At 40.1% G+C, this 12,500-nt stretch overlaps 2 protein-coding genes and 1 long non-coding RNA gene across 6 annotated transcripts in view; 1 reads left to right on the forward strand and 2 right to left on the reverse strand.

The window, feature by feature from the left end:
* LOC138054172 (RNA-binding protein 25-like) overlaps positions 1–5,753 on the reverse strand; it is a 21,650-nt gene extending 15,897 nt beyond the window's left edge. The window contains exons 1-3 of the mRNA XM_068900666.1: positions 5,662–5,753; positions 3,009–3,741; positions 1–374 (exon numbers count right to left, since the gene is read on the reverse strand). The exon at positions 1–374 is cut by the window's left edge and continues 149 nt beyond it. Of these exons, the coding sequence (XP_068756767.1) occupies positions 1–374; positions 3,009–3,741; positions 5,662–5,753 (1,199 nt within the window). The remainder of the gene's footprint in view (positions 375–3,008; positions 3,742–5,661) is intronic.
* Positions 5,754–7,049: 1,296 nt separating this feature from the next.
* On the forward strand, positions 7,050–10,359 carry LOC138052626 (uncharacterized). The gene is made up of 3 exons (XR_011133123.1): positions 7,050–7,360; positions 8,094–8,161; positions 9,413–10,359. It is a non-coding gene; the product is annotated as an uncharacterized lncRNA (long non-coding RNA).
* A 639-nt stretch (positions 10,360–10,998) lies between these two features.
* The window catches only part of LOC138052611 (ankyrin repeat domain-containing protein 24-like), a 60,309-nt gene continuing 58,807 nt past the window's right edge, over positions 10,999–12,500 (reverse strand). For all 4 annotated transcript variants that reach the window (XM_068899151.1, XM_068899150.1, XM_068899152.1 and 1 more), the window contains one exon: positions 10,999–12,500. This exon is cut by the window's right edge and continues 615 nt beyond it. The gene's annotated coding sequence lies outside the window, so the exon portion shown is untranslated.

Below are 12,500 nucleotides of genomic sequence, written 5' to 3' on the forward strand. Positions count from 1 at the left end.
AATTCCATAAAGGGTATGTTATATCCTGTGGAAATCTGTCCAAGTTTTAGCTCCAACTTGCTTAATCCTCCCCTGATTAATCCGCGGATTTCTTCCTTAACATCACCGCTAGAGTCTCTTACACTTTTGCTAACTTCTCGACATTCATCAGTGACGCGTCCCAGCACACGGTCATATTCTCTGTCTTTGATCTGTTTCTCCTCTGATTGCTGCTCTTCCAGTTTCTTTTCCAATCGGTGCAGCCTGTGTTCTAGCCTACGCCGCGTGGATTCTATCTCAATTGTGCAACGTTCTTGCCAAGCTTCAAAACGATTTAAGGACTCTTTACACGTCATGCAATTAGCCTCGTTACATGGAAAGGGTCCACAGTCCACCTAACAAGAAAATACAGCGAACATTTTCGCGCTTAGAGTCATATAATTAACATTAAATACTTTCTTTAGGGCTGCAACATCACGAGAATTAAATAAAAGAAAAAGATGTCAATTCAAGACCTGGCTAAATCATCTGCAACATGAACATATATTATGCGATTGTGTGTCTCATCTGTCTGGTTCGGATGCTCTACCAGTGAACACCGGGATATTCGCAGTCGTACTATGGTACGAAACAATTCAAAAGTACTCTACGTGGCTCAAGTTTTCATATTCTTCATCTCAAATAATAATAATAATAATAATAATAATAATAATAATAATAATAATAATAATAATAATAATAATAATAATGATAATAATAATAATCACTTTATTTCCATGATAAAAATATTTACAAACATTAAAATATCTCCAAAAGGTAAGAACTATGAATTTACAAGCAATTAAGTATTTCTCTGTTTTAAAACTTCAAAAAAAGAAAATAATAATAATAATAATAATAATAACAAACTTTATTGAGCACTCTTTCATACAAACTTGAATCTTACATGTATCTGGTAAAAATAAATAATAATAATAATGATAATGATAAAACTCAAATTAAATTAAAAATTTAAATGCCGGCGGTGGCGACATTAATCCGGCAATCGTCAAGAGAGTCTCCTATATTCCGGAAAGGTACTCGGGACCCTCTTACGCACGCATGTACTGATCTTAAGAGTTCAAATGAGATGACAGTTCTGAGCCAATTAATGACGTTGTTATAGGGCTCACCGTCCTTCTGTACTAACTTGTCTGCTAAGTGCTTAAGAAATCGTTGGCACTCATTTCCCATCCCACCGTTCGTTCCGAAAACCAAGGGTGTAAAGGATCCCATCTCGACCTCAAGCACTCGTTGCTGATATTTCCGCTTTTTCTCCTCTTCTTGGTCTTTAAAGACTTCGGATGTCGGCTTGCTCTGGTTACATTTGGAGTTAACATGCGTGACCCTGACGTCGAAAAATGCTGTAACTCCTCTAGACCAGAAATCTCCCGCCTTGATGTCTAAACGTGCCTCTGAGCTGGTAACTGCGCTTCTAAGATGCATCCGTTCGTTGTCAAGAGGTAAGAGCCGTGGCTCCGCCTCCACATTCTTACAAACTTTGGTGATGAATGATGTCAGTAGGTTTCGTACACCATCATGCCTTTGTGCCACAAACCCTCCTTTTTTACAAGAGAGGGCGTGGCCAACATTGAATCTATCCCCACAAACGCACTGGGCTGGTAGGTCGGTGAGAGGCAAGTTGTAACGTAGCCGCAGAGAGTCTCTGAATTCTTGCTTGTTAAGAGCTAGACCTTGATCTTTGAGGGGGATCGCGTTAAGCCAAGAGCTGGCCCCTTTGTCTCTTGCTTGATTGGCCAATCGAAGAAGATCAGGGGAGAGGGTGGAGTCAATCGACTCCATTTTTGCCTTTTCCCTTTCGGCCTTTAGCGCCTGGTGGTGACGTTTCAGCTCCTCTACGGAATTTTCGCCTGTTATCATGATGGTACTCTGAGTTGTTATGGAGTCTACATGTGCGGCTGTGATTGATGCTGATGCGGTAAACTGTTGTGGTGCTTCCGATCTCAGATCCGGCACGCCTAGTCCCCCTTGGGCCGTTGTCAAGGTAGCGAGTTGGCGCACTTCGTCGGGAAGGGGCTCTGTCTGGCCAAAGAATGTTGGAAGTAGTAGATCGTCGATTACCTCCTGGACTGGGTCGATATAGTCCTCAAATGACTCAATTGTGCGAAGAAAATAAGTAAACTTGGACTTGAACCCCTTCGTAAAAGCGATATACGCTGCGTGGGGCTGATTCTTAGCAATTTCTGATAGTGTTTAATAATAATAATAATAATAATAATAAATAATAATAATAATAATAATAATAAATAATAATAATTACTTCATTTAAGTCTCGAGCTTATTTTGCCAAGAACGACTACTCTACTAATTGGGGACACTACAAATCAACTGAAATTTCAACTAATCAAATCAAATGTAGGTTTTTGAAGAGAGGGGAAAATTGGAGTACCCAGCGAAAACCTTCGGGAGCGGAGTAGAGAACCCAGAAACTCAACCCACATATGGCATCGAGTCCGGGAATCGATTCCGGGCCACATTGGTGGGAGGCGAGTGCTCTCACCACTACGCCAGCCCAGCTCAGCTCCCAAATCCTACCAATCGCTGAGATCACCCGTTTGATCCAAGGTACATCGACTGGATTATCGTGCATAGATGTCTGCTTGAAATTCATGAAACTTCAATCCCTGGATAAGACGTCTGGGGACACGCCATTGGTCAGTTACTTTCAAGAGATGTCAAATTCCCACCCACTACTACAGCCTTGGGTTCCCTCCACCCCCCACCCCCACTTCCCCCTAAACGATATTAAAGACCATATCTTGCACAACAGTTTCCACAAGTGATTGGCCACAGAGACCCAACATTGTTCAAGAGGAAGAGAGATCAATAGAACTGTTATTTTCTTAGAGGAAAATAAAGTAACTCAAATGGTTTCAATTGGCTGTAGGTTCATTCTAAGTAGGAGACAGGTGTTTTGGAGGGTTCTGACTGAGTAACTATTGCTAACTAAGAAATTATATTTCTCTTACCTCGTTTCCAGGGCAATGGTCTTCAGTTCTCCGTTTGTGATGATGACGTTCATGATGATGACGTTTTTCTTTCCTTGATTTTTCTCTTTCCTTCTCTCTTTCATGGTGGTGTTTCTTTTTCCTATATTCTTTCTCATCGTCTTTTTTATCCAAATATTTATGACCTCTGTCCTTTACATCTTCCTCCTCATAATCTCTTGACCGTTTATGTTCGTGTTTTGACCTATGTTCTTTGTCTCTATGTCTCGATTCTTTGTGAGATTTTTCCCTAGGTTTTCTTAATCTTTCCTGACAAATACTACAATCAGCTTCACTTCCCTCCATTTCATCCCGTCGCTTGAGTTTCCTGTCCTGTTCCTTTTCTTTCTCTTTCCGTTTTTCCCTCTTTTCTTTTCTCTCTTTATCCTCCTCTCGATCTTTCTTACTTATCTTCTCTTTCTTTCCAGCCTTGTCCTCTCCCTTTTCACCTCTCTCCTTTCTTTTCTCATTCGTTTCTTCCGTTTCTCCTTTATCCTTCACCCCCTCCACAGGTACGCTGTAGTGAAAACCATTCCCCATCAACTCCTTGGAAGGGGACAATTTGTCCTTATGCTTCTTGCCCAATAAAGTTCCGTTTTTCATTTCGGCGGTCAAGTCCTGATCGCTAGTACTTCTAAATAAGTTAAATAAACCTTTATCCTTTTTGGTTTTCTTGGGTGTAGAGCTGATTGCCAGGTCATCTCGGCTTTGAGCACTGTGGAGAAATAAGACCAATCGCAAAATTGTTACTGTTGAAACCTATGCGAACAGTGTAAGGGTTATCGAGTCCACGGAGAAAGGTTGTCAGGCGAGGCCTTCTGTTTATGGTCCATATATATCCAGAAGGCTTTAAAGATAACCATTAGCAGATGAAGTGACAAAGGCAGCACTTTCTCCTCAGTTATTCTGAGCCCCATAAGATTGATTCGGACGGGGCTCGAACCCGCGACCTCCCGCGTGATAGTCCGTTGCATAACCAACTAAACAAACTTCAGATTTCACTTGAAGCGATGGATTCTGACCCGGGGCCCGTTTCTCGAAAGTCCCGAAACTTTACGGGCCATTTTCGGGTGTCACAACTCCCTCTGTTTCTCAAGAACGGAGGGGATTTAAGTCGTCAAACTTCACATTTAGTTTGGTTTTTGTTACCTTGAAAATATCTTAAAAGACCGGCTTTCCTGAACAAGCGTTTGGCAGATTCACAAATCGCTTTCCGGGCCCGAAAAGTTTTCGGGACTTTCGAGAAACGGGTCCCTGGAGATAGGAAGATCTGAGACCACGTGAGCCGCCTTAAGTTGGAAAATATTCGTTAGCAAAAGAGGGAGGGGGAGAGAAAAAAATGTGGCACCGAAAGGGCTTTCAGCTTCTCAGTTAACTTTGCTTATGACTCTCACCTCACCGAAATTTATTCGGTATCAATACTGAGTGACATTGCATAAATTTGGAGACATTAATTTTTGACTAAACCTTTAGTGAATGCGGCAATGGTTTGTACTAGTAAGCGCCACCCTCACATATAGGCTTGCAGTCCAACGGCGAAAGTTCAGTAACAAACGCCCGCGGAAAGGTGTTGGTGATTCAGCGATTTTAAAAAAGGGTGAGAAGCTTGAAACAATACTTTGACCACACTTAATGAATTCCTTGTTATTATCAATTTGACCCCAGGGGGTAATTCTAAAAATAATACAGTAGAAAGACTTGAGTATGGAGATCAGTCAACGAAGCAATTAGCGACACTGGTCATTGCCAATCCAAGTTAACGCACATATAAAAAAAATACAGTGGATTGTCGGAAATTCTCCCTAGAATCCAAAAGTTATCAAGCCATACGATGCAATGAGGTTAAATATTAAATCCCCAATATTCTTGAGAAACAGTTTCCAGTCTACCCACGTTAAAGTGACAACAAGTGCTCTTCGTAATAAGTGTCAAGTGACTTCACATCATCACTTAAGCATGGAACAAAAGGCACTCAACAAATTTTAGTTTTCATTGAACGCAACGTTTTTCATTTCACAATTCCGACCTTGGACAAAACTTAAAAAAAAAAAACTACTTGGCGCGCTATCAAATAAGGCGCATTCACATATAGGGAAAATATCGTTGACGTCACCTATTGTCATAAATGTGCCAACCAGAGTCTCATTGGCTGTCAAAACAAAGGGTCTTTTGTTCCTGTGGTTGCCCCATTTGACTAACAAAAGCAATGTTTGTAAACAGATAGCTTCCCTATTGCGCACTTGTCATTGCATTTTATTTTTATCGCACAATCCGTTCATAGAATGCTGTTTTTCTGCTCGTTAGAATTAAAGAACAAAACCATAGATATAAACGCTTAACCATCGCAATGTGCACTCTTTATAAGACCAAATAATCGTTTTATTCCTACTGCGCAACAGTAATCCACAGGAACTGAGCTCTCATGCAAAGGTCTTCATCTGTTTCGGTGAAGAAAAAAACACGAACGCTGATCACGAGAGGACGCCACACAATACAACAGGCCCCGCACGTGCGCTATACATTTTTGGTACACTTCCAAGAAAGACAGAAAGAACGAAAGAAAAAAAGAAAGAAAGAAAGAAAGAAAGTAAGAAAGAACATTTTATTTAAGGAAAAACACGGCACAGTATTATACCTTAGTGTATTCTCCCATACGGCCCCCCTCAGGCAATGATAAGCTACATTTTGGTTTTGTGAAAAAGTAACAAGAACCAGCCCAAGCTTCATAGGGCAACAACTAAGATGCGGAATCTTGTCCACATTGGTGAGAGGCGAGTGTCCTGTTCACTACACCTGTGAGGTTGCGATATATATTCTCAATTGACTGGATAGCTAACCTCCTAAAATATAAACCATAATGTGTCTGATACATGGAGTTACAATTTTTAAATTAGTTTTAATGATTAGTTCATTTATTTATTGTATTCATTTTTGTTATAAATGTACACGTTTCAACGACCTCCTTGGACTGCTTCCCGACTATGTTTTGAGCAGAAAAACGTACATTTTAACCGCCGAAAGAAGCATGTTCATATTTTCATTGCAGGTTTAAATGTGACTTAAATAGTAACAGTAACTTGGCGATAAGAACGGGATTTGAACAGGCCCTGACCTCTCCAATACCGGTGCAGAGCTCTGCCAATCAAACTATCAAGGCAACTGGGAACGAGCGATTTCACGTTGACTGACAAGGGTTAGAAGATCAGGAGAGAATCACACATGATTTTGTTCAGACAATTCCGGAGAAAGACTATAGAAAATCAATATGCAAAACGGGTTCAGGAAATCAAAGGACCACATGCTTTTAAGAGTATTGTCCATAAATGCTCCCCAATTTGTTTATTTATAACTTTCCTCCTAGTGTCCAATATAACAGTAAAAAATCCGCACAATGCAGAAATCATTTTTAGTTGACATCATGTTCACTAAATGAATTCCGTGAAGTACGCTGACAAACGCAGGAACCTTATGCAGTACTTAAATTTAAGCTAATCCATTCTTAAACGATTTCCAACTTAATAAAACGATCGCTTTAACACGAATTTTGCCAGAGGTAATAGTAATATCGTTAACGAAGCAATTCAGCATAACTGTTCAAGTACAAGGATTCAAAGTTTGACCGTACTTCAAAACCGCAAAGCCACATTATAAACAATAGAGATATGAACGGAATTATTAAATGTCGGCAAACAAAATCACGATATCTTGGCAAGATATTCAAGAACAATTTGAATCCTGAAGTAAAAGAATTCAAAAAATGATTCTTAAAATTTCCGTATCAAAAACGCAACAGTCCTACGCCATTTAATTCTAGCGTCTGCGTGGAATTCCCTAAAATAACACGAGCTTTGGCTGTGCTTTCGCTAAATTAAGAATCTAAAACTTCCAGGTTAATCCGCAAGAGAATGAAAAAACTCTAGCAGCATTTGACTTCTGTTTTCGTAAAAACAAACAGGTCATACAAATAAACAGCTCTGTAGACTACAAAGGTCGTCGGATTGGTTAAAGTTATAGAAAGTAATGATACAAATATAACTTAATGGAATACGAGGGAATGCTTTGGTAACATCAAGAATTTGCCAGGCAGGTGTTAAGCAAACACTTTCAAAATCTGACGAAAAAAGGGAAGTGATTTTTTCATCATAGTAGCACTCTAAGAGCTCAGGCTGGTCGGTTTGAGCTTACAGTTAATTACATCTCGCCCAAATTGGCGGCGTTAATTACATGTACGTTGGTTACCTCAGGTGTTGCAACAGACTGGTCTGAAAAAGGAGGATATTGACATGTGGGAAATAAACGAGGCTTTCAGTGCTGTAGTTTTGGCAAATATAAAGGTATGTTAAGTTGGTTAAGTTGCAAATACGGCTTAACTGAGAGTGACTATTTTGACTCCACTATCCAATCAGACACAACACGACTAACTCAATCACAACACAACTGTGTAGATACATGGGCATGTAGGACAGCAAGCGCCACAAGCCGGTTTATTTTGCGTACCATATGCATACAAACTCCGCTCCAGCATAACAATACGTTAGCATACTTAATGGTTCTGACCTCCTAAAAACTTGTTAAAGGAAAAGTACACTGGGCACCTGCCGGATACGAAAACCCAAAACCCTTCGGGAATGAGGGAACGTATTCTCCAAACCCTATGCAAGTGCCACTACCCTATGGAGGCTACGGGAAAATTTAAACCAAAAAGTAGGCGAAGAAAGCTGAACCTAGACTGATTCAAATTCCTAACGGATCACTATTTGTACGACAAATTACTTATAATCCCCACCAGACAACCGGACCCAGTCCTCTAATCCGTGCCGGCAAATATCCATTTCTGCCAATTTCGCAGGCTACAACTGTCAGAAATAGCATGTTATGTTATTCGCTAGTTCTCCGTTGTATTCGTTAAATGTACTTGTTCAAGGAACAAGCCAACATTGTCTATCGTTGTAGTACGAACCAAGGACAGTTTTGGTGCCTTTCTTATCACCAGTACTACAGAGCCCTGTTGGTGCCGTCAGTACATTTCTTCATCTGCTTGGTGCTGCTTTTTTTAACTCTTCACAGCTAATGGAATTGGATCCTGAGAGAGTAAATATCCACGGGGGCGCTGTGTCCATCGGCCATCCTATCGCGTCAGTAAGTTTTTATTAAACGTGAATAACATGAAACTACAAGCTACACAGCACCCAACTGACCTGGATAAGACGCGCGATAAAATCTACATGAGGCTTGGATCGCCCAAACCCACAGAACTGTTTTTCATTCCTCGCTGGGCTGCATTAGGAGCTTAAGCACGCGACGTTTTTGAGCCAAGAGCGTAATCCGGAAGTACTTAAAATAAGTATTGACAATATAAATAAGGTAGTGTCAATACAGGTTAAATAGGAAAACATCTCACTTCCGGTTGCCGAATCGCCGCGTGCTTAAGCTCTCAATTGGCCTTATTCACGGTAGCCGCCATGTTGGTTTTCAAATTGTCATGCAAACTAGCCATGTGTTATGCTGGGGGGCAAACATTGGGAAAAAGGCAAATTGCGGAAAATCGGCTCGTCGAAATATTGAAATAACATTGCTCAAAGTACACTTTAGAATTCAGAATTAAGTGCCTTTTATAATAATTTTATATCTTTTGATTACCTTTGACATTTTGACTTTTACTTTGTTATCTGCTCATTTTTCGCTGAAAAAAACATCGAAGTAACTTGTGTAATCATTCTATTTTACTACTTAGATGATAAACATTCAATGAACGTGAAACAAATCATCTGTGTGGCTAACATGTTCGTTATTACCTCTCGAACTTGCGTTGTTTGCCCCCTCAGAAGTGTGTAGCTAATTTGCATGATAAGAGCAAATCCAACATGGCGGCCATCGTGAATAAGGGCTATTGTAAGATACGAAGCACGTTTTTTTTTCTTCAGTTCATCTGTGAATTGAACTGGAAAAAACAAGGAACCGTAAGATACTATGGCAGCGTTTACACGACGCTGTTTTATTTGTAACCGCATCGTTTTGAAAACGATAAGGTTTCATCTGTCGTGTAAACCGCGAAACCACAGCGGTTTGAATACGGTTACTATTTTAGCGCGAAATTTGCATTGCATTCGTGTGTAATGAGTCCTGCGAACTACAATAGATTGGCATGACCTAAACACTCCCAAAACGGTTCCGTGTAAACACCCCCAAAACCGCATTGATTTTGACGCGGTCCGCGTTCGTGTAAAAGTTGCCTGTATCTCTGTAAACCTTTAACTCAAGCAACGAAAACCGCCTTTTAAATTAGCCCACCATAACTGTAGAATACAACACTCTAAGTTGGCCTTATATATCGCGCATGTAGTAATCCCTCACACTAATCAAACTCTTCTCGTTTTGTTTTGAAGGATGTCTGGCGCACGGCTTATTGCTCACTTAACGCACAACCTTGCCGAGGGAAAACTGGGACTGGCCGGCATCTGCAATGGCGGCGGAGGAGCGTCAGCTATGGTCATCAAGAGACTATGACGTCAAAATCACGTGTTAATTTACTGCATGGTTGAGCAGTGTAATTAGTGAAAGTTAAGCAGTAACTTCACATGATTACGATGTGCTGTCACCTGGGTCACCTGCTGGTTAGTTAATAGGCCATTTCCGAGTCCATGTCTGCCTCCTCTTCAAAGCGAGTCTAAGTGCGAAGTTTTTGTGATGGTAATTAGTTCTACTTTACATATGAATGAAAACTAATTTTCATTACAAAAACTTCGCACTTAGACTCGAGGAGGAGGTAGACATGAACTCGGAAATGGTCTATTTAGCTGGGCGCTGAACTATGGAGAGAATAACGTGGAGATGCCATTGGTGTTGTATTCAACTGTAATTCTAAAATTCGAGAAGGGACTATTGACGTCACAAAGTATACCCTAAACTGTGCGCCTCAAGTGATGATAAAGGGCTGCATTTACCTTCGCCTGAAAATAACGCTTATCCTAACATTTAACCTTGAAATCGTCGGAAATAGCTAGCAAATGCCTGGACTTCAGGAGGAAGAGACCTTTCGTGTTGGATATTAAAGTTGGACGTACATCTAAAAACTTGCATTTCTGGCCTCAGTTGTTCAAAAGGTGGATAACGCTATCCACCGGATAAATCACTATACAGCGGATAAACACTAGCGAAACCAATTGAGTTATCCAATGGGTAGTGATTTATTCAGTGGATAGATCTATCCACACTTCGAACAAATGGGGCCTGGACGCAATAGGAAGTGGCGGGAATCTGGAAGCGTGCAAAGCCCGATAAACACCAATGCTTTGAAGGAATGTTGAAATAAAAATACAGTTTGCTTTTTAAATACCTAGTGAGAAGTTCAATCGGGTTTTACTAAAACCCAAGATCTTTCACTTAAGTTTTTTACATCTACGTACAAGTGGTTTGCAACCAATCTCAAGAGATGATAACAATGCTGCAATGTACAATTGCTGATGGACGAACAAAAGGAGCTAGTTAAGGACGGTGCCTACCAATTCAAGGGTATTTTTTGCGCGGTTTACTGAATATGCGGAAAAAGCAGGCCTAAACAAGTGTTATTGAAATCCCAAAAGAAAATTAGGCATAACCACGCATTTTTCGAAGATCATTAATTAACAATATTTGTAAATACAAAGCAATGTATGGCGTTCCTTTCCAAATTAGAGCTTAATTATCTCTGAAAAATGCCTGGTTACCCCCAATTTTCTTTTTGGATACCAAGAACACTTGCTAAGTTCTACTTTCTCCGCATAGTTTTGAACCGCGCACAAATATCCCTGTATTAATAAGCACTACCCATAGGAAATCGTAGTATCTCGAGATGCGTGGAACGTATGTGCATTAACAATAGTATGCACCGTCCTTAAAATATTCTTCTTCGTGAACGTAGCTTCGTGGGCTGATCAAAGACGGCGATTAATTTTGACTGCTTTAACAGTAATACAAGACCAGCAACAAAATGTGACATTTCAACACTTTCCGTGATAAAATCTTTCTTGATATTTACAATCATTTAGGTAAAACTTTCAAAGCAGCAGATTTAACAATTATTCGCCAATAATTGTTTTTGTATAATTTCTTGGGTGATTATTTAAAAATTATTCATTTTCTTTAAAACAATTTCATCTGTCACCTCGACAAAATGGCTTGCGGCCATTTTGAAAAAACTGCTTTGGTGAGTATTGCGTAATAACCACCAAGTGCAACCAATTTCACTGATCACCAAAGTTATTATACTACGAACAATTAGTTACTGTCGTCTCTGCAAAAAGCACAACGAAGTGGCACTTTTCCGTTAACTACTGCTTTTCAGACGAGGTTTCAAGGGTTTACTTCGCATGCTTCACGTGATCACTTCCACCAGTTCTTTTTCCTTACAGCGTTCTCATGATCCGAAAAGCAAGGAATTCACACTTTCGCTATTAGGCCACTTCGAGAAATACCATAATACTCTTTGTTTGTCCCCCCGAATTTTGCATAAGCATTGTTTCCAGTTTCTCTTGCCCCACAAGGCAAAAACAATGCTTATGCAAAATTTGGGGGGACAAACAAAGAGTATTATGGTATTTTCCAAAGTGGCCTAAAAATACACAAGCTTGTTCATAGTTAATCGTGGGACTGGTTATGAAACCTTAAAACCTTCAAAAGCGAGAACAATGTTGTCGCAATCGATGTTGAATTGACCCTGACAGTGCAAAATCTTCGCACGGGTTCGCAGATTACTTGCGCATAATTTAATTGAAAGATTTCATTGGTTATCTTCTCGAAAAAAGGTGTATTTTGTGCACCGTCCAGGCCAAAAAATACAGTCAAAAAGATGAAACAGAAAGACTTGCCGAGTTTCATACAACCATTTCCATGCAATAACTATGGCTTGTTCCATTCCACTTGTTTAAGGGTAAGGGCTATTTTTCACAAGCGACACAAGCAGCAGAATAAGCGAAAAACACGAGCGCGTCATCTTGTGGTAAATAAATATCTCTTGTTCTACATTGTTTGTTGTTTTTAGAGAGTTTAAGCAATGACGACGGCTACAGCAACAGAAACGTCATTCCAAAACTTAACGCTATCCCAAGTAAATCGCGATTATTCCATCTTGTTCATCTTGTACAACACTGGCGAACTGTCCTGTAACTGGACGGGTACAAACGGTTTTAAAGTCAAAGCAGAAAATGAATGGTTCGTTGTAAAAGCGATCTTTCTCGTGGCGTCACCCATTGTTATTAATACGCCAACCAGAGCCTAATTATTGGTTATTGAAACAATGACTGCTTTTGTTCCGTGGTTGGCAGATTTGAATATCAAAAGAAATGTGACGCCAATGTTTGTAAACAAGAAATTGTTTTTGTTTTCTGGAGTACGGCAAATAACAGCACGGAAATTCGTGCTGCTCGTGCAGCACGAGTATTTAGCCTTTTTAACCTATCATATTCTTGCTTTGTGGCGTAGCCGTAACAGTCGTCT

Source organism: Montipora capricornis, chromosome 6, assembly GCF_036669925.1.
Source record: "Montipora capricornis isolate CH-2021 chromosome 6, ASM3666992v2, whole genome shotgun sequence".
Lineage (NCBI taxonomy): Eukaryota > Metazoa > Cnidaria > Anthozoa > Scleractinia > Acroporidae > Montipora > Montipora capricornis.